The 25889-nt window shown below is 41.6% G+C and overlaps 2 protein-coding genes across 6 annotated transcripts; one reads left to right on the plus strand and one right to left on the minus strand.

Annotated features, from left to right (window-relative positions):
- The first annotated feature begins 734 nt into the window (after positions 1–734).
- On the plus strand, positions 735–16900 carry LOC104926863 (calmodulin-regulated spectrin-associated protein 3). 5 transcript variants are annotated; one of them, XM_019276423.2, is made up of 19 exons: positions 735–940; positions 5539–5816; positions 6443–6583; positions 7482–7568; positions 7741–7776; positions 8330–8377; positions 9356–9494; positions 9780–9919; positions 10295–10388; positions 10502–10553; positions 10793–10854; positions 10942–10972; positions 11147–13601; positions 13700–13821; positions 13914–14197; positions 14299–14398; positions 15072–15184; positions 15274–15392; positions 15486–16900. In XM_019276423.2, exons 1-19 carry the CDS (start codon positions 805–807, stop codon positions 15816–15818), a joined length of 4770 nt encoding a protein of 1589 aa, XP_019131968.1. In that variant the 5' UTR covers positions 735–804; the 3' UTR covers positions 15819–16900. The 5 variants fall into 5 exon arrangements, with proteins under 5 accessions (XP_019131968.1, XP_019131971.1, XP_027139401.1 ...); XM_019276426.2 differs by having other exon boundaries at positions 11249–13601; XM_027283600.1 differs by lacking the exon at positions 8330–8377.
- A 2197-nt stretch (positions 16901–19097) lies between these two features.
- On the minus strand, positions 19098–25889 carry soul5l (heme-binding protein soul5, like). Its single transcript, XM_010740809.3, has 7 exons — positions 25646–25889; positions 24979–25038; positions 24070–24151; positions 23858–23978; positions 23614–23753; positions 21960–22123; positions 19098–21323 (listed from the first exon to the last, which is right to left on the minus strand). Coding segments are annotated over exons 1-7 (1059 nt in total). The 5' UTR covers positions 25648–25889; the 3' UTR covers positions 19098–20833.

Raw genomic sequence — 25889 nt, forward strand, 5'->3', positions numbered from 1 at the left:
AACTAGTTCTCAATGTTAGTGAGTTTAGTTTAGTGTCCGTGAATATAAAAGCCTCAGTTATAATAAAATATGTTGATAGATGTCCTTATCGCTGTGCTGTGAATCACTTTTGTATCAAATTGTATACCCTTGTTGACAAAAACACTTAACCTGGTGTGTGTTTCTTTATGCAGGCTTTTGTTTTTCATATTGTTTTTTTTTTCTGCACTTTGCAATACATCCACAGCCTTCCATTGTTTTCACTGTGTGAGTCACCTGGTCAGTGTCTGGTGGGTGAAATCGGTGCCTGGCTCAAGGGCACCTCCATGTGGAAGAAGGGGGGCACTGAAGAACAACATTCGTTGTTCTTAGCTCTTGTATTTGCTCTCACAGAAAAAAAACGGGGGTGCTTTTATTCTCCATAGCATGAATCACTTCTTTCTGCTGCTGCTGCCTTCACGTGTGTCGAAAATAAGAATATTTTTTTTATTTTGCCACATCCCCATTGGCTGAGATGTGACGTTTACGGGGGCGTGGAGCCGGGTTACAGTGAGGTATTTTAATCTATATATCAAATAGTTTACATTTTAATTAATCTAGGCTTATAGATCAATATTAGGTCATGTATTTCTGTTTTATCTCTTTCTGTTAAACTTTTTTTTATCGTCTTTTATTATTGTGTTTCAGTCTGCATCACAGGATTCTCCTCCTCCTTCTCTCCTCCTCCTCCTCCTCCTCCTCCTCCATCCCTCCTCCTCACATTTACCCGGTGCTGCTGCTGATACTGCCGCTGCCTCCGTGTCTTCCGTGCGGCTCAGCGCGGCCATGGTGGACTCTCCCAGCGCGATGAAGAAGACCTTCTCGGTGCCGGAGATCAAACCGCTGGACCAGTACGACTTCAACCGGGCCAAGATCTGCGCCAGCGTCCGGTGGCTGCTGTCGAAATCGTACGGCTCTGCAGGTAGACTCCGATCCAGTCTTGCTGTTCACATCACTGATGCGCTGCTTGGGTGGGGCGCTTAATTATTAATCCGGCTACATATGGAGCTCTCGAGTTAGACCTGGCGTTTTATTTCGCGTTCAAGGGAACCTCCAGCATCCTTCTGCACAGCATCCATCCTTATCAGACGATGCACTGATGCCTATAACTTGCACACCTTTAAACCAACCCGAGGCTGCGCAGCTTTAACGCTGCAAGTAGGTTTCCATATTATCGATGAGGAGCCAATTATTGATGAATATGAAGCTTGTCAGATGGGATCTCCTCTGTGGTGCGTGATGCATGAAGGAACTGGAGGCTGTCATCGCTGCAATGCAACAAAGCCTTTTGTCAGAGTCGGCTACATCAGGCCTGTGAAGGGGTTAAACAGACTAAATATAACCTTCAAGAAAAAACCCCTGAATAAAACAAAAACAAAAATTGGTGTATAGATGCAGTATGTGCGTGCTGGCTGTAAATGGGTCAGGACCGCATAATATTTGTGTCAGTGTTACACGCGCACGCCGTGCTATAGCGCGTGGCTGTATAGTGAAGGTGACATAGTGAGGCTTATTAGACAATGGAGTATTTTTGGTGACATGTATCTTCTAATTTAAGCTTTTAAAAAAAAGTTTACAGATAGGAGAAATGTGCTGTTAAAACCAATATGTCTGCATTTTGGTTTATTTTGGCCAAAATACAGCAGGTGCAGCAAAGATGTATATCAGTAACACCTCCACACACTGAATGTAATACCACTCTGAGAAATCACCGCTTTATAAGGCTTATAATATGTAAGTTTTGTTGATTCTGTCTCAGTAATGTCTTTAATTTGTGGTGATGTTGTACTGGATGACATCATACCATGGGGGGCTGATTGTTTCACTAGCTATCACAGTCTATGAAATGTAAAAAATATTTTTTTAAATTATAGAGAAAATGCCCCAAGATATATTATATTTACAGCTATATAAAACAGTGTACGGCAGTAATCCCTCATATTTATGGTGCTGAAAATGGTTGAGAAGCTGGAGTATTGAATAATTTTGTTTGATAATTGAACTAGACATCGTTGTGGATCAGCTAATTGTTTCAGCTCTTTTTCCGTTATTTCACAGCAGCTTTTGGTACCAGGTTTTGGACTGTAAGTAACAGCTTTAGACAGACTTTCATGTTATATTTACTATATTTGTGTCAGGTCTGTGACAGTTGGTGTGGGACAGGAGGAGAGATGAGCTGAAAACCTCTCAGCAGGGAGGCTTCATTGTTGTCTGTCAACTGGAAAATGCCTCATTGAATTTTAATGGAAGTCGAGAAGAAAATAGCACTAATAAAGCCACACATGGGATTCATCACACACTCCTGATTCAGCTGAGAATTATTCGGCCTGACATGGCCACAGGGTGGCAAACAAAATGACATTTCTTGACATTTGTTTGTGTATGGCATCGTTTAGCCAGTTAAAACTCCCGTATAAAACTCCATTATAAACCTTAATTTAACCAGGAAATTATCTTATTGAGATTGTCCTGGTCAAGATATGTAGAAGCATAGATATAATGTAAGATAAAAATGCTTTTTTTAAATTAACCGAAATTGAAATATGAAGAGAATAGTGCAACTATCAAATCTGACTAGCTCGAAATGGTTTTGTCGATTCTCATATTTTCAGGCAAAAATCTCTAAACACTGACTATATGTTACCTGCTTACCACCAAACAACAGACTAACACACTAACACAGTGGAGCATTCAGCAGCTAAACAGATATTTCCCTTTTTAGCTGGTGAAGACCAAAAATAGAGCTAAAAGAGACTAAACAAGAGACTTACATGGTCAAGTGGCCAGGCACACACAAGATATACACTGATGTTTCTCCATAAGCTGCTGTATGTGTAAAAACATGTACGCCGATGATGGTTCTATATACCGCCTAAAAGATATACTATATAATTTGTTCTTATATAGTTTGGCCCAAAAAAGCAGTCATTGCAGGTTTAAGTTGACTAGCTATATAAAATTGTGTGAATTTGTTTATTAATTGATTAGTTTATTTGCAACAAATGAATCCTCAAATATTTTGTTATTTAATCGTTTAGACTTCTCAAATGTTAGGATTTGTTGCATTTCTTTTTTGCTTGCTGTATTGGAGAGTAAAGTATCTATCTTTGAATTGCACTGATGTTCTGATAAAACAAGGAATCTAAAAACTTTAACTTGGACTTTCTTGTAAATAATTTTTTCTGACATTTTATAGATGAAACAATTAATCAGATAAGCTAAAAAATAATTGGCCATGCATGGTTTTCAGCCCTAAACATGTGTTTGTGTAGATGTTAATAATTTGTATATTTTTGGTAATTTCTAGCATCCAATATTCATAAAATCAATACAGCGTAGCACTGATTGTTGTTGTTGTGTTGTACAGCTGAACAGACCTGTTTTTCCTAGTTGAATTAGTGTTATGTTAAATGGGTTAGCTGGTTCCTACTCTGCAGTCCAGTCTCATTGCCTCCGCTGTGATTGGGACAGAATGGCCGCTCTCCATTTCCACCATTCCCATGGTGACGGCAGTCCTATTTCCTCCCAGTGCTGCAGAGTGTGAAAGGCGAGGGTTTAACCCCAAGCAGTGTGTGTCACACTGCAGTGGAGTGTGTACTTAAATGGCTGTTTATGTAGAGACACAAATAGGCTTTCAGTTTAATTTCATTATGGTTATGTAGTCATTTTTCTTCTCTCACAGGGAATAACAGCAACATAAGAAACAACAGAAGGTTACAGAGAGAAGAAAAAGACAATTGTAGCTCTCATTAGTCAGAGTTTGATGTGTAGGCACGGATAAAGGAGTCTAAAAGAATTTGTAAAGACTTAGAGCGAATGAGGATTGACTGCAGTAGGAGATGTAGACTTTGATATTCCCTCTAAGAAGTCCACTCCAATCTTCAGGATTATCCCGATTCCATGTCCAGCCTTCCAGAGGCTGCAGAGTTGCAATATGGGTCAGTCAGGAAAGTGTGTGTTTCTGTGTCCACAGTATATATGTGTCTATGAAATGACCCACTCATAGTTGTATGAGCCTCTTGCACATCAGATTACTTGACATGCACATACACCCACACTTGTCTAGGGGAACATAGCTGAGCTGTTCATGCAGATGATGATATTATCTTCTCCTGCAGGCTCCCTGAAGTCAGACGCTGTCACTTCACTGTCACCTAATTTCCATAGCGGGAAAACTTCTTCACTTTTATCCAGTTGTTATTTAGTTTTCTCTTCCTGAACTGATAATATAATGGAGCTGCATTCTCTCGGCAGCAGCTTGTACGACTTTTGCAGCATTTCCCACATGGGACAATGTGTCGACGAAGCAGTTCTCCGCTTTGTTCTCTGAGACGGAGAGAGAGAGCAATGCAGGGAAATTAATTCATTTTCCCATTTGTTGTATCTACAGGAAGAAATGTCTCTTTACTGCACTATAAACTCCTCACATGCAGCTCAGAAAATGTCCTTTAGTCAATGAACAGGTACTTCCACTCTAATTATCTCGGCTTGTATATCATGATTGAGTACACGCTTTCAACTTGCCCACTGAAATATTGATTCTGGGTTGTTGTTTTTTTCCTTCTATATATTAATCACGGCTTTGCTAACTTGCTAACAACATGCTAACCACATCCACATATGATGCTGAACATGTTCACCATCTTAGTTTAGCATCTCAGCATGCTAACAGAAAGTACAATTGAGGCTGATGGAAATTTTGCAGGGATTTGGTCATAAACCAAACTGTTGCACAGATTTAAATTTGGACCCAATGATATCGCTATCACTGGAAAGTCAGTGGATCAATGAAGTCATTACGAACCATGAATGTCAGATTTGTGTGCATCAAGAAGAAGTTGGACCAAAATATGTGAAAACTGTGAAGAGAAGCCAGTGAAAGTTTTAAAAACTGCAGTTCCTCAAACGTCCACTTAAAGGCTGGTTACAGAACGAGTCAGTCCCCATGTTAAAATGTCCAACTTCACAGCAGAAATAAACATGTTTACAGCCTGGTACAAAAATGAATTTCTATATAACTCACCTGTTCAAATTATATTAAAGCTTAAAGTTGGCATAATTAACAGCATGGTAGCTTAGATTGACAGGTGGGTACTGTTACAGGTGGCTTGTTTGAGCACCCAAGCGTCATTCGCCCACCTCAGGTCCACCAATGAGCCACGTCTTTGCCCATTTTTAGATTAGCTGGGAGGCGGAAGAGGCAGGACTGCCAAGATGGCAGAAACCAGAGCCACCACACTCTGAGCTTCACAACGGCTCTTCAGAAAATTGTGGGTGACGTCACAGATACGACGTCTATTCTTTATACTGTTAAAGAGATTCATTCCCTGGACACCATGCAATCTGTAATCCATCCAAAAGTTGTCAAGGTTTCAGTAAAATACAAAAAACCTGCTGGTGGTGTTAAAGGAAAGGGATTCATCCTCATGTCTGCACAATTTTCATGACAATCCATCTAATAGTTTAAATATAAGACACATTTCATTACCATTCAAGCTCAACAAGACTGTCCTCTTTCAGAAAATGTCCCCGTGGAGCTGCGGGAGCCGCTTTACAAGGACCAGTATGAACAAGAGCACCTCAAGCCGTCCATCTCAAAGCTGCTTCTCTCTCCTGAGATCTACTGCCGAGCCCAGGCCTTGCTGGCCCAGGCACATGGGGTCTCTCTGCCAGCATCGCAGGGGTCCCCATCTGACAACTCCGCTCTGCTGCAGTTCCTCATTAAGAAAGGTTTCACCCCAAAGGTCCAGGATGCAGACGTCACCGAGGCGGACCTCAGCTTTGTCCCCATTAAGACGGTGGGTGTGTTGGCGAGTGTATTTGATTTCCAATTGTTATTTATTTAAAGGTGTGTCAGATTTAGTGGGCTTTATTTACTGAGTATGGCAGAAACTGAATATAATATTCACAAATATGTTTTCATTAGTGTATAATCACCTGAAAATACCTTAAAATGAGCCTTTTATGGTCCTCTACCACAAACCAAACCACCATGTGTCTGCAGTAGCCCAGAGTGGACAAATTAAATACTGGCTCTAGATAGGACCTTTTGTGTTTTTCTGTCAGCTCTTAGTGCTTTTGTATCCATTCATTAGAGAGGAGTGGCAGTAAGGACAGGAACAGCAGATGAAAGGAGGGAAGTAAAGTAGGAAGGAAACGAGAAAGGACAAAAGATGAGGAGAAAGGGTGGAAGAAAAGAAATGGAGGCAGAAGGGAAGAAGGAAGGAAATAAAGTCAGATTTTGCAGCCTTCCCTTGTGTGCATTGTAAAATGTTTATCAGCAAAGTAGAAAAGAAAATACAAGCACTTGGTACCTACAAAGTCAGTACTGCAGTACATTCAGTTTCCACCTCTGCCGATTTTATTGATTATTCTGAGACCGTCAGGTCAGGTGGTTAAACAGTCCCTCTTGTGATTGGTGCAGAAAGCCCACCTCGCCCTGATTGACTCTCTGATGACGCTGGCTGCCAAAGAGACGGTGGGCAGGGTGAATATGGCGGTGGAGGCGGAGCAGATGGGTGTCGGGGCTCCGTGGGAGAACGCTCTGCTGTTCTGGGTTAACAGGGTGAGACCACAAAATCATTGTAACAATGCTGATGTCACTTTCAACCGTTGCCACCATTTTAATTGAAACATCTGTTTGATTAAAGGACAGCTTCACAGTTTTCAAGAACTCATTAAAAGGTGGTTTCTCATCATTTATAGACTTTGATGAATTGACACTTGGATGTTAGGACCTTAAAAACCAGGGTAAACCCTATTTTAGGAAACAGGAAGTTCTCAGTAAACCCAGAGATGTATTTAAATTCTCCTCCAAAAAAATGGCCACGAAACTTCTGACTATTAGCAAACCTTTCTGTTTCTGATGTGGACGTCGCTAGTAGCAATGTCAATAGCTAATAGTCAATAAAACTTGATACTTGTGACCTGCTTTTGTCCGTACAGACAGTACAGATGGTGCATGTGTCTGACTGTACTAGGATTCTTTTTATTGTTTTTCTATGAGCCCATGCAGCAGTACAGTGAGTATCATGAAAATTAACATATTCAATCTTAATTATCAAACAAAACAATAAGGTACGCACTAGTTGGACCTGAAAGTAATGATACATACATTTTCCTTCAACAGTGACTCTTTACTTGCCATATTGCTTCTCATTTTCAATATATATTCATATGTATATAATGTGTTTTTTCTTTGGCGCTGTGTTCATTTATTTGGTTGTATCTGGTGCGACAATAGAGAGAGAGAGTAAATTCTCACAAATTCTTATGTTGTTTTTTTTCAGTTATTTATAGGATTCACTTGCGTGTGTGTCATTATTTGACTCTGACACTGTCTTGTTTTTCATGCATGTCATCTCAGGAAAGTGCACCTTAAATATTTTGGCGGGTTGAGGGGGGATTTGTTTCGTCTCTTTGTGTTGGAAAAATAGTGATCTCATCCTTTAAACTTCCTATAGCTGAACCAGAAGTTGAGAGAAATCACCGAAGACGAAGAGCTCCCCAAGTCGCAGACATGTACAGACCTGCAGCCTGCTCAGGATGGGGTAAAAATACTCCCACCCCTCAACACACACTTACATAAACACACGCATGATGTTTTGCTACTAAGCAGCTGTCTGTCATACGTAGCTGTGTTTCTGCATCTTCTAACATCGACCTTGCTCTGCTTTGTTTTCTCCCCCTGGTTTGTCTCTGTCATGCCTTGCTCTCTGGCAGTGTCAATCCACCCGTTGGTACTGGAAACTAGTCCCCGTAAGTGTAATCTTCTCCTGTCTATCTCACACTCTGAATCTGTCCATCTGCTATGGCTGACATTATTGTGCCTGCACACATAACTCTTATCTGTCCCGTTATGAGTACAAAGAGCCTTTGTGCCATTTAAATATCTGCTGACTTTTACAACTGACCAATTAGATGCTACTGAAAATGTCTGTGATTTTTTTTTTATTATTATTTATTAACTGATGATGTTTCGGACACTGAGGTGATTATGACTTTTTTTTTACGTTCGGTCATCGGTTTCATCTCAAACTGCCCAGATTGTCAGAGCCGGGGGGGGAGGAGGAGATGTTGGAGGAGGAGGGAGGGAGGTGAAATAACTTCCTCGCTGATAATTAAACTACTTCTACGCCCGCTTTGTTTGTCCCCATCCTCTCCGCCTCCTTCTCCTTCTCCTCCTCCTCCTCCTCTGTCGCTCTTCTTTCCCTGAGCAGTGCCATGTGACTTTGTGGTGTGGCGGTTCCCATGATGACCGGCCCCCTTGTCATTTATGCTTGTTTCCCTCTCTCTGCCATCCCCCATCCAGCATGCTATCGCTTTTTGTTTGAAGGAGTCTGGGAATAAGCCGCCAGTGGTAACGTATAACACCTCGCTCTTTTCTCACCCTCATCCTCCACGTCTCCCGTAGCAATGCACCCGACTGACTGACAGACTGACCAATCGCCACACCTCTCCCACGCTGTCGACCAATGACTGACTGACTGCAAACTAATCACTATTCCAACCCCAAGGTTGGATGGATCAATTAAGACTCATTAGCTTCTAACAGTTTATCCATATTTATTGTGTTTTACTGCTTTCCTTCAAGTGTATGTTACAAAGCCATGTTATAGGAGGCATAAAAAGACCAGATGTTACCTTTAAATGTTTTCACCTTTTACCTCCTCCAACAAGGCTGCCTAACATCATTCAGCATAAGTTACAGCTGACGCACATGCAGCATTTGTTTTGTTTTGGATTTGATTTCGTGCACATTCATTTTGATAAAATTCACTTTTTTAAAATCCTATTATGTATTTCTTTACCTGATCAGAGTTAAAGGCTCACGCTGTCGTCAGTGCCTGTTTCTGCTGCATGGACACCGGAGGACAATTGTTCTCGTTTTCACTTATAACCACTGACATTTATCTGCTCATAGTTTTATTTTCCATTTTATATTTGAATTGTTTTAACCTTTGCACTGCATCTCCTGGTTGATGTGTATGTGTGTGCAAATGTTCCTTAATTGAGGCATTGTTGTTCTCGTGCTTTGCTTCTGTGGGTTTTCTCCTCTGCTTTTTTTCTAGAGTTTGGCTGGTGTCATAGTTTGAGTCTCTGGATTCATTTATTGTCTGAAAGAAGGACAGCCCTGGCTGGTTTTACATTTATTTTGCCACTGTTCTAACTCTTAAACATAACATAAACCTTAATCTATTTTCATATTTGTATTTTTTCTGCCTTATGATCCTTCTTTTTTGCCCATTTGTTGTCTTTGCAAAACTCTTCCTCTTTTTACCTTCTTCTCTCTACTCACCGTCCTCCTCCTCCTCCTTCCCTCCTTTCTCTCCCCTAGATTCGCTATAGGAAGGACAAAGTGCAGTCTAAGCTGACTCCCACTTTCCCTCTGGTTTATGCGGTCAAAGATCTGTCTAATGGCTGTGCTATAGCTGCTGTGTTGCACTTCTACTGCTCCAGCTTGCTGCCTCTAGAGGGTACATAAACACACACATACTCAGACGCAAACACACATGCATACAAGTACACATTTTATGATTAAATATTTATGTTTATACATTATAGCTAACAGCTTGAATGATGGTCCCATCACTTTAAAAGTTATGTTCACATTAAGAGCATTTGACTCTTAATAGTACTTGTAGTATACATTTTAAGCATATTCATATTTTGCTGCTGAATTTGTCAAAGCACTTATGTTTAAAAAAAACAATGACAAATGATATACACAAACATTATAACATATTGATATGTCCTTCCAGATGTGTGTCTAAAGGACACCATGTCAGTGGCTGACAGTCTCTACAACCTGCAGATGATCAAAGAGTTTTGCGAGAGCAGTTTACAGAGTTGCTGCCCCCTTGCTGTGGAGGACCTGCTCTACGCTCCACCGGTTCTGCATGTAAGCATAACGACTGTTTCACATTTATGAAGACAGTTGAAGTGAGGAGAAAGAGAGACATGTGAAAACAACGGCACAATAAATTCTCTGTGGAGGAAAAGTATCATCGTTCTGACTTCTACTCGTGCACTAATCAGTCGATCCCGATGGCTGTGTGAATGTGTATACATGGTTAGCTCCTAAACACTGATGAGCAGTTGGCACCTTGCATGGCCATGAATGTATGGGTAAATGAGACACGTAGTGTAAAAGCGGCTTGAGTGATCAGTGCTTTATAAATGCACATAGGATTTTCAGCCTGGGTGTAGTTACTCTTCAAGGTGTTGGCAGTCCCTTTGTACCTTTCGTTGTAACCCACTGTGCTCTTTTCCTCAGCTGAACATCATGAGCTTCATAGCTGAGCTGCTGGAGTGGTTTGAAGTTAAGAAGCCTGATTTTGTCAAGCCCATACAACCCATCGACCTCACAGGTCTGTCACCTCTAGTATATTAATACCGTTAGATGTTTGATGAATAAATATCAAGCCTATGATCATCCTCTGACACTTGTCTTCTTTCTGTCTTTCTTTCTTTATGTCTTCAGATGTCTCAGGGTTACTAGATTGTACAAGTCCTGTCAGCGGGAACAGCAACAGGTAACAACATTCGAGTAATACACGTGAAAATGGTCAGGAGCATTATGAGCCTCAGTCTGATGTATGCAGCAGTCTGAACCTAAACTACCACAACATTTATTGAGCTGATTAAAACCTAAATAAATCTGACAAATATTGTGAAAGAGGACCTGGTTGAGGCAAGGAGAAATTTCAGAGAAAATGCACATGGACACACACACACTTTAACATTATTTTTTTACTGTATTCTTCTGTTTCAGTGGTTCTCCTTCCTTCATCTTCAAACAACCCTTTGTGCCTATCTCCTCCCCCGTGTCACCAGGTAAGAAATAGTAAGAAATGGACAGAATGCCTTTATTTGAATGGATTCAACCAAAACAGTCTTTGTTTTCTTAATTTGTCTCTCCAGAAAACAAAAGTTGGACAAAGAAACAAATCAGGTAGTTATACATAACGACTTCATGTGATCTCTATAGTAAATGTTGTGTTGCATTCATGTTTTATCTTAATTTTTAATCTTCTTATTTGGCTTCTGTGGTCTCTGCTTTTCCATTCTTGTTTGGCACAACCCGTCCATTTGTCCATCCTTCCATCGTCATCCATCCTCTCTGCAGTCGTCCTCTGTCAGCAGTGACTTTCAGCATCCCATTTGGGCTCGACAGTGATGTTGACATTGTCATGGGAAACCCAATAGATTCTGTCTTTCGCTCCGTCAGCACTGACAGCCTCACCACTGGCATCCCTGCAATAACTTCACCAGTGAAATCAGCAGGGATGACCCATGTCCCATACAGCCCTCCAGAGGATTTCAGCCACCTGGTCAGCGCTTCGGCACCATCACAGCGTGCATCTTGGGGTCCTTATGCACACACAACACCAATGGGAGAGCTACCAACCATTGAGGAGGCACTACAGGTGGTTCATACTCCTGGCAACAAAGATCGGAAAAAGGGAAGGACGGCAGAGAAAGGAGTAAAAGGAGTGACGGTAGGAAGGCCAGAACCCAGGTTACGTCCCGAAGGAGCCCCTGCTGGTTTCTTCCTACACTGCCCTGAGGAGGATAATCTCCTCCTCAGTAGCTCTGCTCCCTGTCGCTCTGGAGTCCTCTACCATCCTGTTGGAGGAGGAGTGGGTGATAATAAAAAGCAAGGAAGAGGAGAGAGGAGGGAGAGATCAGGACGCACCTCAGATATGTCACGTGATGACGACTCTGTTCTACGAGATGGCAGTGTTGACTCCTCTGAAGCATCGGATGATACCCCTAGAAATGCCCCGGGTAATATTCGACCCAATAACGGTCGCCAGGGAAACCACAGCACCAGCAATAGTCCACGCATGACAAGCTTTGCTGAGCGACGAGACAACAGAAGAAGACATCCTGCTGCTCCTGGGGAGGAGTCGGCCTCTGCTCCAACCCCAACAACCCCAGGCACTCCACATACACCCTCTACCCCAGCAGGGCTACCTGGCTGCCAGGACAGCCCAGGTCCCAGAGGCCCTGAACCAGGCTCTGAGGCCTGGGAGTTGGGGGCTCGTCTAGAGGAAAAACGTAAAAGCATTGAAGCCCAAAAACGACGCATAGAAGCCATTTTTGCCAAGCACAGACAGAGGCTTGGAAAAACAGCTTTCCTTCAGCTGAAAAGAGAGCAAGGAGAGGGAGGAGGCGAGGGAGCAGAGGAGGATAGTCTTAGCCTGGAGGAGCGCCTCACGCGTATGGAGGAACAGCTGAAACAGGAAGAGGAGAAGGAAGAGAAGGAGAAAGAAAAAGATGCAGAGAAAGATAAAGAGAAGCCATCTGTTTCCAATCCTCCTCGGCTGGAGAAGCAGGTCACATTCTCTATTGAAAGTAAGAAAGGAGCAGAGAAAGAAAAAGGAGGGGAAACTGTCATCGTGGAGTATAATGAAGTGGTGCAAAAGTTGAGTGAAGCTCTGCAGTCACTACAAAAGGACATGCAGAAGCTTACAGAACAGCAACAGCAGCTCATGAGCAACCAAAGACCCAGAAGTACACCCAAAACTACTCCAAAATCAACATCCAGAAGTAATGCCAAAACCAAAACTCCTCCTCACACCCCAACAAAGACTCCACCAAGAACCCCAACAAAGACTCCTACAAGAAGTACCAGTAAAGCTTGGGTGATTCCTCCTGTTTCCAACCCGCCCTCTGCCTCCTCCCCATCACGACGTTCTCAAGTTCTTACTTCTCCCAAAATTATCGTCTCTTCCTCGTGCCCAGCTCCTCGCACAAAGATCCACTCCTCCTCCACTCCACGCAGCCCCAAGCACCACCCTCGTCCCCAACATCAGCCTCACCCACGGCCCTCTGAACTGAAGTTCCCACCACTCAACCGTGTCTTGACACCAACCCAGAATGTGGACACGCTCCCCCACCTGCGCCGCGTGTCTCCCAGCAAGTGTCAGGTTCAGACCTCCTCTTCCTTCCGTATTGGTGGGCCTCGGACTCCTCAAGAGTCTCCTCAGCAAATCCAGCAACCACAGCCTGATGAATGCACCTCAGACACAGGCTCTAGCGAAACACCAACACAGTTCAGCCTTGAGCTGGAGCTGGAGGAGACGGAGGCCGTAGGAGGGCTGCCGGTATTGACACAGCCCAGACAGGATCGTCCCAGGGCTGCTGGCGGAAGCAGTTCTGGAGCTCCTTCTGAGTGCTCGTTTGAGAGCGAGACTTTGTCCCTTTCTGCTGCGTACAGCGCAGGAGGTGAAGGTGGGAGAGGTGGGGTTGCGGGGATGCACTGCAGCCTGATTGAGGTCTCATTGTCATCTCATGGAGGGCCAGAGGGGGGCAGTGATGAACCAACTGATGAAGGACACGAGTTTTCCTCTGATTCTATGAGCGACCACACAGAATCTGCTGCAGACCCAGCTCGAGTACTTGCTGCAGAACCCCTAGACCCCATACAGCAGCTGGAACTGGCCACAGGAGCCAGAAACTTGCCAGAAGAACAAACTGAATCCAAAGGAGAACAGACAGGACACACTGAAACTTTGGAACCAAGTGGAGAACAAAATGAACTGGGGACAAGAGGAGGGATTCGGTTCTTCTTTAAGGTGAGTGCTTGCAAAACAGAATGGAAGACTTTGTTTTGCATGCATATTTATTCTGTCATGACATTCGAGTATATGATCGTGTGCTTGTGTGGTTGTAGGAGGAGGTACATAGTGAGGAGGAGATGGCCCAGCGTAGAGCTTTCTTGTTGGAAAAACAGCAGAAGAGAACTGAGGAGATGAGGAAGAGGAGGCAGTGGCATGAACAAGACAGGGAAAACAGGTAACACACACAAGGTGGATGCTTACACAAGTCTTTATGTCCAAAGCTGAGATGCACCCATGTAAAAGTAATCCAATTCCTCTTGATTTCAGACCATTGTCAGACAAAAGAGTGGCATCTCCCTCGGGTACACCTCCCGCAGGCACAACTTCACCTTTCTCCACGCCTCCCGCTACACCAGTCCGCAGGGGAGATTTCACACGAGGGGAGTATGCACTGCGGCAACAGCTCAGGATCATGGATGACCTGGACAAAGTGCTTCAGCATAAGTCAACCACTCAAGGACGATCTTCCACTAAGAAAACACGCTCACGGCCTCGCAGCATGACCAGGGAGGAAACAAAGCTGTCTCTGAGTCCAGCCAAGGGAACACCTGGTAAATTCAAAAGTGAAAAAAAGTTTCCAACAAATTAAAAGTGTCTGTGTTGATTTTCATGACTAAGCTGTTTTGATGTCTTGATATTTATGTTTTTTCAGGCTCGAAGTTGAACAAAGTCTACTCTCACTCCTCCCTCAACCTGGCAGCCACAGATGAGCCAGGAAAGAAATGTGCAGACCCCACAAAGAAGCCCAGCAGGTACACTGATACATCTCATTTAGCTCTCATTCATACAGTTTTTATTCACAATGGTGTCTTGAGAGATGAATGCAATGATCGTCAGGTCAGATTTGGTTGGTCTTTTTAGGCCATAATGAAATATATTGCTATTATTGGATGGAAATACCATGAAATTTGGCACAGATGCCATTTTTTGCCACAAAGATGCACCCAAATGACTTTAGAGATCCTTTGACTTTTTGTTGGCTTAAATAACATGTCAAAATGTCCACTTGTCAAATAACTCTTAAGATTGATGCCAATATGCTAAATGTTACCGTATTACAATAACATCTTAAGTGTTAGTATATTTTAGTATAGTAAAAGTATTAAGTAAGTAGAGGTAGTAATGTCCAGATATTAGCATGACATGCAAGATTTTACAGGTTCAACTTTAGCTTAACACACAAAATTGTAAACATGGATCCGCTGTTCCTTAAGACTTAAGACTTTAAGAGGTTACAGCCAAAGACCTAGAGTTGTGCATGGAAAGGCACTTCTGGTCTTGCTCTATACCCCTAGTAACTTTTAGAAAGAGAAGTGGATGGTGGGGTTGATGATTCAACTGTGAATCCAGTTGATTCTGAAGTATAATACAGTCTCAGTATGAGGTGATGAACTATAGGTTCATTGTGTGACATTTCTCCAACAGCCGCCCTGGTTCACCTGCAGGATGTATGACACCGAGTAGACTGGCAAATCAGAATGGAGACAAAGAGTGGGAGGTCGGTTCGAATGGTACCTCACCTGCCCCAGAATACACAGGTACAGTACTGCACAGCACAGTATATCTCAGTTCTTCAGTACTCATCATGGGTTAGCATAAACAAGTGTGACCATGTTTGTATCTGCAGGTCCAAAGCTCTTCAAAGAACCAAGCTTGAAGTCCAACAAATTCATCATTCACAATGCGCTCTCTCGCTGCTGCCTCGCTGGAAAAGTCAACGAGACTCAGAAAAACAAGATAGTGGAGGTAATTTACTTTACAGTGAGCCCCTCTTCAATAAAAAATAATGACATTAACCATTTAAATCTTTCTCTTACTTCCACCTTTGTCCAATCACAGGAAATGGAGAAGAGTCCCGCCAACCACTTCCTCATCCTCTTCCGTGATTCCAGCTGCCAGTTCAGGGGCGTTTACACCATGAATGCCGACTCCCAGGAGCTCGTACGATTGGCTGGCGTAGGCCCACGGACAATTAGCTCCACCCACGTGGAATCCATCTACAAATACAGTTCAGACAGGAAGCAGTTTAGTGCCATCCCCTCTAAAACCATGGGCATGAGCGTGGATGCCTTCACCATCCCCGGCCATCTTTGGCATGGAGGTGGAGGAGCAGCGGGAGGGGGAGGAAGCAGGAGAGCAAGCATTACTAAGAAGGCAGTGATTTCGAAGTGAGGAACATGTCACACTGATGTGTTAAGTTATTCACACTGTAATTATAGTGGAAACTGTGGTCAAATATGTAATACAAGAGGGGGAGGAAGAAAGCATTACTAAGAAGGCGGTTAAAACACGTCACAGTGACAGATCATTAAAGAAAACACTGTAATTAGAGTGAACACTGTAGTCAACAGTTACATGCACACAGATGAGCCTTCAGCCCTGTGTGTGCAGACCTTACCTCTCTTGCCCTGGCATTTTACTACAAATACAAAACACTAAAAAATTGTTTCTACTCCCCCTTTATGTGCATGAAAATGTTAGCGGCACAACTTTGTTTTCTTAAACAGTGACACGCTCAGATCCAGAGTGTACAGAGGAAGGTTTTGTAAAATATTAGGTCAATTGCACAAGGAAGAGTTACTTTTAAAAAGTCTCATTACTTATACTTTCATTGTTTGAAGTACAAACTCAAAAATGACTTTTTTTCTTTTAGAAGAAAAGGAAACTTTATGAAGTTGTTTATTGAAAAACACTGACTTTCATAAGACACACGATTATTGTCTGTTCTGCAGAACGTCTCCCGGTTCTGAAGTAGTCTCAAGTAGAATACCACTTTTATACATTAAGCCAAACAACAGGAAAAAAAAAATGCCTTCTCATGTCAGAGTTACTGACAGGACTTTTATCTTGTACAAGTTTCAAATTCAATTCTACCAACAACCGTCAACAGGTGGAGTAAAGCACATTTGTTTTGCAAAATGAAAGATAGCCATAAGCATATGATGCAGAGAGCCAAGGCGAACATTGCAGATCTGTAAATGTGTTGGTGGTTTTCAGAGATGATTACCACAGCATGGATGGTTATTTACTGTATGTGGTATAAGCTTATTTCAAAATACTATCACAGTGAAAGCTGAATGTTTGATCAAACTATGTTGATAATGGGTATACTGTATGTACGAGTGTCAGACGTCAAATGAAGAACAATGAACTAATAGCATATTGAGGCTGACATCTCATGCCAAGCTTACATTTAGAAGTACATGGATTGTTGCACTCGTTCGGGATGGGTTCCCACAGCTGGTATTATTTTGGACTTTTTAAAATACCTTGATTTGTTAAGCTCCGAGGCCAAAGAGTCCCTTATCGAATCTTTCATTCACAATGTCTCTTACCTTGTTTACCTTTTTCTTAAACTAAAGGCATGTGCAAAGAAAAAGGGTGACGTGTACAAACACGTACTAAACTAGTATCTGACTAACCAAACAAGATGGACTGCCTTAACTCAAGCGTTTCAAAGTCAACAAAACAACCGTGAAATGCAATATTTGCAGACGAGTTCTTATGACAAAACAACAAGCTTAAATATTTACCTATCGTGTTAAAGTACGAACTTCATCATCAGCTTGTTACTGTGTTCTGTGACCTGTAGCAGAGCATTGCGCATGCAGAAAAAGACATTTAGTTGATATTTGCTTCAGTGATAAAGTAGAGTTAATATTATTTCCGGTTTCTGTGGCTGTCAGCTTACCGGTATAGAGCAAACACTGTTTTCCCCCACAGCAAGACGAAAAAAAATAAAAGATCGATAAGGGATTCAAAAGTATTCTGATTTGATAGGCTGATTCAGATTTGATTAAAATCAAACCCTAACCCCTACCTCCTTAGGAGTGCACACAATTAAATTGGTGTGTTTCAGACCAGCATTCATGTATGAAATAACAGACTGGATTAAACTCCACTGATCAAGCTGTTTTTCTCCTTTGTTCTGTTTTTTCGTCACTCTTTCAGTTCTTTCAAGTTTCCTGCTCTGCCCGCACGGTTTGTTGTTTCTCTCAAACCTAATGAGATCTTGTTATTAGCAAATAGGCAGAGCACTAAACGGCTGCTTAGGACCTTTCAGCTACAACTGGGACCTCTAAATAATGAATGTGTGAACTGTCTTTGGGTTCCTCTGATCAGAAAGACAAACTGTGTGTAGCTTGCACCTTAGGAAACATTGTAAATAAGCAAAACAACAACTTTCTCCAACAAGTTTACGCAACTTTGTGTCTTCATGTGTGAGATGTAACAACGGTTTACTACAGCAGACATTTGTGATTAAAAGTATGATTCTGGCCTGTAAACAGTTTCTCATCCATTTTTTTTTTTTTTGCGTTTCCGAGGGTCACATGTGTGCTACTGTCAGGATTATTATATTTGTTGCCACTTGGGGGCAGCACAACAAGATAAAAATATAACATTGACATACAGACAGGTAAAAATTGAAGTAAAAGCCAACATAAAGTGTCTTATAAGGTGTAAGAACAGCATCAGTGCTTTATAGCTTTGAGACTACAAACCACCATTCTCCCAAAAGATATTCCCTCATTTGGTGTTTTGGTAATGATGGTGGAGAGCGCTGTCAGGCGTTCTGCTGGGTTGAGATGTGGTGACTGCAAAGGCTAAAACATATAATTCACGTCATTTTCATATTGCTCAAACAGCAGATGTTACTATTGAAACATGAACCAGTTGAGCAGTGAGCTTTGTGACTGAAGCTGCCATCAGTGCCCCAACAATAACCCCTCGTTGAAAGTCCCTTAAACCTTTTCCTCTGGTCGTCTTGAATCAACTGGACCTGCTCACTATTTTTTTCTAAACACCACAGAGCATGACTGGATGTTAATGGCTTAACTGGACCATGCAGTTAACCTGTGTCTAAGCATCTGCATTCGTTATTTTTCTCTACCCATTTATTTAGGTTTTTCCTTTAATTCAAGAGAGACTTTATTGTCGAGGACTGGAGAGGAAACTGAGAAGACTCACTAACAAGTTCATTTTACAAGACTGGATTAAGTTTGGAACAAAGATGTGCTCCACGAGCAGATGGAGGTAAGTGTGTGCTACTGTTATTCTACTTGAACATTTAAAGGTTCAGTGTGTAGGATTTAGTGGCATCTAGCTGCAGATTTGAACCAACTGAATACCCCTCACATCACACCCCTCTCCTTTTCCAACAATGGAGACTGCAAAACACACCAAAAAGGCCCCATCTAATGCCAGTGCTTGGTTGTTGGGCTACTGTAGAAACATGGTGGTGCAACTTGCTGAGCTCCGTGGAAGAAGACTCTCTCTGTAGATATAAATGTCTCATTCTGAGGTAAACAAAACACAATGGTTATACACAAATGAAAACAAAGTAATGAATATTACATATGCTAAATGTTACACTGGACCTGCTCAGACAGGTCCAGTGTAATTATTCTTTTGATTAATAAAGACACCAATAACACAGTGAGCTTGACAGACTTGAGTTTGTTATGTTTTGTTGTTTTTTTATTGCACCTTCCTCAGAACATACAGGATGTAGCTCAGACACGCACAGATAGAGAAAGTCATTTATTAACTGATGTAATTCATATTGCATTGATTGATTAGGCGTAATTCTTTTGGGATCTTTGGGGGCAGTCCTGCCACTTTTTAGATTATATAAAATCAGGATTAAGGACTGATTTTCTATGTGCAGATACAAAGTATGTCCAAGATTTAAGGCTTTCATTTCTACAGTGTGCAAAAACTAGTGGTTTTAATGGTTTTGTTAACAATCAAAATCTTTTACTAAAACATTTTGTTAATATATTTGAGGCCTGACAAACATTTGGTTTTTGAATCCTGCAACTATTGCATATATATAGCTCTCTGCAGTCAGCCAAAATATGCATCATGTCACTGTTGACTCTGTGTGCTGACAGAGCAACGCATGACTCTACAGCACCACTAGCCATCAAAAACTCAACAGAATACCTTTAATATAAGAAGTTTAGGTGGAGTAACTTTCAACATTTTGATACATTAATAGCTTTTAATTGTGGTCAAAGTGAACAGAGGACTAATCGCATCTCGCTGTTTTGTACAAAATTGTCACCTTGTGCAACATTTTCTTCTAACTTAGCGAGAAAACTTACATTTTTACACCTAGGTTTGGAATTGACTTGTGTGGATCAGACTTTAGATTCAAAGACGATAAAATATTTATTGCTGTTATTATTATTTTTTGCTGAGCTTTTAACAAAGAAATTAAGTGAAAATCTCTAACAACAAGCCATTTTCTGGTCCACAACACATTATCCCTGGTGTCATAATCCAAATTTATATTATTGTAATAAATATGTTCATTACATTCACAAAATCTGATCAAAGCTTACCTGATAATTGATTTAAAATACTGAGGAAAAACTTACAGTCAGTGTTTTTACAGGCACTTTTGAGCACAAATATTGGGGGACAGAAGAAATAATAATTAGGGAAATGTCTTGCAATTATATAACCATAAAGTATTAGGTTTAATCCTGCACCAAAGATCCCAATGAATGTGCACACTGATTTTATAACGATTCACCAATATGTTGCCACATATACAATATCATGAAATTAACCGACATGAAGCTGAACAGAGAGTAGAAGCTTGTAGGATGTTATGGCTCGAAAACTATTGACAGGAACTTTGAAGAATCACTAATCACAGCATCAAACTCCATTTTACAAGTGTGGCTAGAACACGTTATGATTGTTAAGTTTCCTCTGATATACAGTATGGGCCTACGTCCCAGCATACACTCACTGATTACAGACAGATTTCCATTGAAGTCCTATTAGTTGCTAAGTTAGTTTTAGGGTTAAACGGCATCTATCCCTGCCTTCAGCTTTAGCTAGTTGAATCAACACAATAACCATGGATAACTAACTAATACATACATGTTACTTAATTCTATAATGCAGCTGGCGTGATAACCTCAAAACGACAAAGTGGACAAGCATGTGTTTGCTGATACAGAAAGCTGCAGGTGCAAAGCTGTGATAGAACATATCGTTTAACACTAAGTGCCATAAGAAGGAGTTGGTGTAATACATAGGAATAGAGAGATTAGGAGGAAGAGAACAGCTTCTGCATCTATCACCCACCTCCACTGCTTCATTTCTGTTTAGATCCCATGTTAATATAGCTGGAATAGCTGCTTATATCAAATTTGAGTGGCGCTAATGAGCTAGTGAGCGTCATCCGGCTCGACCACAGGGTTATTGTCAGCTTGTGTATCCAAGCTGTGGGCTGTGCTGTTCCACTGGGCAGCATCAGACTGGGGCACCAGGGATGGGCTCACAGAGGTGGCATCAGAGGAGTTGGTTGTTATGTCCAACAGGATCTGGGCGGAGGTGGTGGGATGGCTGAACGGGGCATCAGCGAGCATGTCGGATGACTGACTAGGTGGAGCGTTAGATGGGAGGAGAGTGGTTGTGTCGGAGGGTGTTTCTGAAGAGGAGTTGTTGGATGTTGAGTTTGTGGAAAGGTTGGAGGGATCGAGTGAGGGGGAATCAGAGAGTGTGTGTGGAAGAGGTTCAGACGGCGAGTCTGTGAGTGAGCTGGTTATAGTCAGCCTGGGAGTATGTGCAGGGGTCGGTTCCTGTGGATCTGTGCAAATTAGCTGTCCCTCGGCCACATACCACACCTCATTGTGCCTGTTCAGCAGCTTCAGGGGACTACAAACACACAAGGAAAGGACAAGAGACAAACACAATTACAAGTGAGTAAGGTGAGCAGTGATGTGTATATAAATAATCCTTCAAGACTTCCTAGGCATGTTTTCTCACACCTAGTAATCTTTTAAATCCACAGCAAGCGTGTGCGTCATTATTTTTGTTTCCCCTGGAAACAGTTTCTGTTGTTGTCTGTGCTACTTGCACTGTTTCTGCACTATTTACACATGTTTTCTTAAGTTGCATTGTGTTGAACTCTCTGGGCCACCATAGAATATAGATTCAGATTTGTATCAAAATACACAAGGTGATAGACATGCTGATTGGCTAATAGCAACTGGGAAAATAACTAATTCGGCTGTGAAATACGAGATGGATGAAATTACCAGCCAGTTGTGGCTATTTAAGCTCATTATGTGTCATGCCACCTAAAACTGAAATGCTGTTAAATTTTAGAAGCTTTGTGCACCTGTCATCGAAATTTGGTAACATTTCTTGCAATAGAGAGATGACTGTTAATGTCAATTAGGCAACACCTGGAACAATTTGGCAGAATAACAAAATGAATAATGATGTATGTAAAAAATATTACATATGACAATACTAAAGAAATAAAATGTTTGTGGACGTGTGCAATACCTGTCATAGCCGACTCCGTAGTGGTAGCTGTGGTTGTAAGAAGCCCGAACTCTCTCTAGTTCTTTAGTCAGCAGGTGAGCGTGAAGCCTGGAGGTGACTGACAGCATCCAGCCTCCGTAACTCCTCACATAGACGTCCATCTCTGGCATCTCAGTGAAATACAGCTGTGCAGGAGACATGGATACAACATTAATAGTCACACACTGACACAGTAGATGGTTACGTCAGAGAGTAGGCAAGGCAGCATAGAACACTATTCAGATAGATGTGTACACGTGAGTTTGAAGCAAAGGTTCATGTCAGGAAAAGACAAAACATTGTTTTCATTAATAAGATTTTAAAAAGATATACATATATATATGTATATACAGTTGTGTTTGTGTTCATCTTATGTAACATCTTTGTGAAATATTACATTTTCTTCTTTGGGACTTGGACTGAGTTTATTTAAATTGAATTGAAATTATCTGAAGAGTTTAAAGAGGAAATCACTCTATATCCCTGTGGTGGCTTTGACATGTATTTTATGAGCTTGTCATATTTTTCTTGTTATTTATAATCTGAAATGTAACTATTAACTATAGCTGTAGTGTAATGGAGTAAAAACATAACATTTCCTTGAAATTTTGTAAATTACAAGTAAAACATATTATCCCATATTGTACTTAAGTAGAATAAAACATGTAAATGATAAACTGAGTAAAGGACTGGGCGATTAACTTTTCAATATTACTTACTTTTCTATAATATGAAACACATGACTGACTCAATAATGAAAAAGTGGATTTTTATATATCTATGAATTTATTCCTTAATTTATTTGCACTCATTTATTAATTTACTAATTTATATTTGTTCCCAAATTAAATGAACGTGAACATAAGCAAACAAACTGAACAAAAATAGTATCGAACAAACAAACAAACTTCTTTAAACTTTTTAAATGTCTATGATGACTTAAAACATAATAAATAAATGAATATATCAAATTTTCTGTATCATTAGGTTAAATATTGTTAGGTATAGTCTGAAGCGGCGTTTCACCAAACTCAGGGTGTGGCCCAAAATGGGTCGCAGATTTGCTTTCATTGGGTCCCAGTCCCAGATCAGCAGAGTATAATCAGCATAACAGTATAAAGATATGTGAATTAATTTTCCTAATTAAAACATTAGAGGAGAGAAAAAAGAAACGCACTTGTCGAAGTACAGTCAGCACAATACAGAAACATGACTAGACAGGAAGTAAATATTGAGACCATATAATTGTTGATGTAAATAAAAATAAAAAATATAAATAAATAAAAGTTACACTGTGCATACTTTGGTTTAATATTGGTGGATATTTAGAGCACATTACAGATTAATCAAACAGATGACCAATGTGAATCTGCAAAGACTTCAAATCATAAAACAGATAGAGGACAGCAGCGCTGATACCATCATGAGACAGCACTATCTATTTCTATTCTGCTGAGTCAGTCAAAGCAGCACCAGAGCCAGCTGCACTAAATACTGTACATCTGTCAATGCTGTCTATTGATCTTGGGGCAAAAATAAATGATCAAGTTACACACAGAAACTGGGAGGATAAAAGTATTTGACCTCATGACTGGCAAGGGCAAGCTTCACCCTGCACATGTCGGGCTCAGCTCACCTTGTCATTGGTGGGCACGGGTGGTTTGTCCTGATAGGCTGCCGGGAGCGGGAAATTGAGCGTGTAGACAGCTGGTTCCCACATCTTGGTTTCCTCTGGGATTTTGACCAGGACAGGGGCGGTCATCTCCATCTGGATGCCTGCACATGACACGAACACACACACACACACACACACAAAGAAAATAAGACACAAAGTGAACACACTCGTGAGTGCTGATTTGCTGCTTCTGTCTGGTCCTCACCTCCTTCATTGGCTCCAGTGATGTACTGGAAAAGTCTCCTAAAGGCCATGGCTGCACCTACGCCCATGAAATAGGCTTCGGCATCTGTTGACACCCAACGAGTGGGGCTGTAGTGTCGCACCTGAACACACACACAGGGAAATGAAAGAACAAAATGAGACTTCACGGTTTGATGGGAGAGTTTTATTCTGTTTGAAAGAGAGTTCCCTCACCTCATATTCATCTGTTTTGCAGATCAGGTCATACTCGAGACATTCCTTTGACTCTGTGCAAAAGCTGGTGTTGGTACTCGGTCTATAAGAGAGTGACAACAGAATTCATATTATCTATACTATAACTTTTGTGTTGTTTGAGGCTATTTTTCAGGGTTTGGATGTGACATCTTAGAGACAATAACGATAATAGACAATAACGTGCTTCCAACTTTGTGATACAAGTTCGGCTATTTCCTGTTTCACCATGACAATGCCCTTGTGCATTAAGACACATCCATAAAGATGTTATTCCCAGTTTGGTCCCTGTGCAGAGCCCTGACCACAACCCGTATCCAGCCCCTTTGGGATGAAATGGAGCCACGCCGTATCACCAAACACCAGCAGTAAGCACAGGACTTCTTAAAATAGAGATTACAAAGGGCTTTACGTGAAAAAGAAATGTGAACGATGGAGATAGAGGAAACCGAGACGATATAATAAAATAAGGAGAATTAAGTCTGTAACTCACAAAGTAAAAACTATAAAAATCAACAAAACAAATGTGAAGGATGAACACTGACTTTGTGTGCAATCTCTTTTAGTATGACCTTGGAACAGACAGAAGTGTTTGTTCCTCCCAACGGTCAGAGGACAAAACAACTCATTTAAACAGAGAATGCCTGTTTCGTTGTTCAAAGTATCACCTAATGACTGTATTAGTGTACTAATGCTCTTCACAGCATCCAGTTAAAAGCTTTCCTAGAAAAGATTAATGCCCTGTAACTCAGACGTCATGACCGCTCCGCTCTGTCTACATGCAGGGCTGTTCTTAAAATGCTGAACTCCTCCTAACAAAATTGCCAAATGAATTTAATACACATATGATGTCCACATACTTTTGGCAATGCAGTACATTGTAAGACTTACCCAACACTTCCTTCAGCAGAGACCATCAGGGCCAACGTGGCCAGGACTAAGATGAAAGCCCTGAGGAAGAACAAACCACACATCCTTATTGTAATTACAAAAACAAAACAAGGCGCAGGCTTTTAAATTGTGCTGTAGATCTGAAAAAAGCTGTGACTGTGAGTGTGTGTGTGTCAGTATGCGCGTCAGTTGTGCTGCATTCCGGTGTTTGCACTGCAGAGATGAAATGGGACACGTTCCCCTGCTTAGAGCGATGCAAAGAGAGGAGAGAGAGAGAGATCTGCTGCATCATCAGCCTCTGCCTTTCAAAATCAAAGGCGTTTTGAGGTCATTACATCCCCTTCACCATGACTTTTCCACTGCGTAACTTAACCAAACACCCGATTTAAAACCAAGACGGGATGGATTGTCGCAGAATACAATCACCACTTCATGTCTGTCCTGCTGCATGCGTTTTTGTTTTTGCACAGGTGTTGCAGCAGCTTATGAAATATGGACTAAAAAAAAAGATCAGATTTCCATGCACGCACAACCGATCAGCAATGACGCAAATAAATCAACTTTACCTGTCCATGACGTTGCAGAAAAAGTCGCTAAAATAAGCATTGTGCATAACCTAACTGTGTGATATTTATTTAAAATATAATATATAAGAGCTGATACTCACATTGTCCTTTCCACCTGCCAGGGGAGCGCAGGGAGGAGGTGGAGGAGGAGGATCGGTGTGATGGAGACTGCAGTCTGCTGCACTCTGACGGGCTTCGGTGGATTTACTGCGGACTGCAGTGAGGACCAGCGTCCGCCTGATGCTCGCAGGAGGGAGGGGCCGAGCTGGCACAAGGATGCAAACTATAGTGGACAAACACTGGACAGATGAGATGTGCCTGTTACCACTGCGAGATTATAAATCC

The sequence above is a fragment of the Larimichthys crocea genome, chromosome X (assembly GCF_000972845.2).
Source record: "Larimichthys crocea isolate SSNF chromosome X, L_crocea_2.0, whole genome shotgun sequence".
NCBI lineage: Eukaryota > Metazoa > Chordata > Actinopteri > Sciaenidae > Larimichthys > Larimichthys crocea.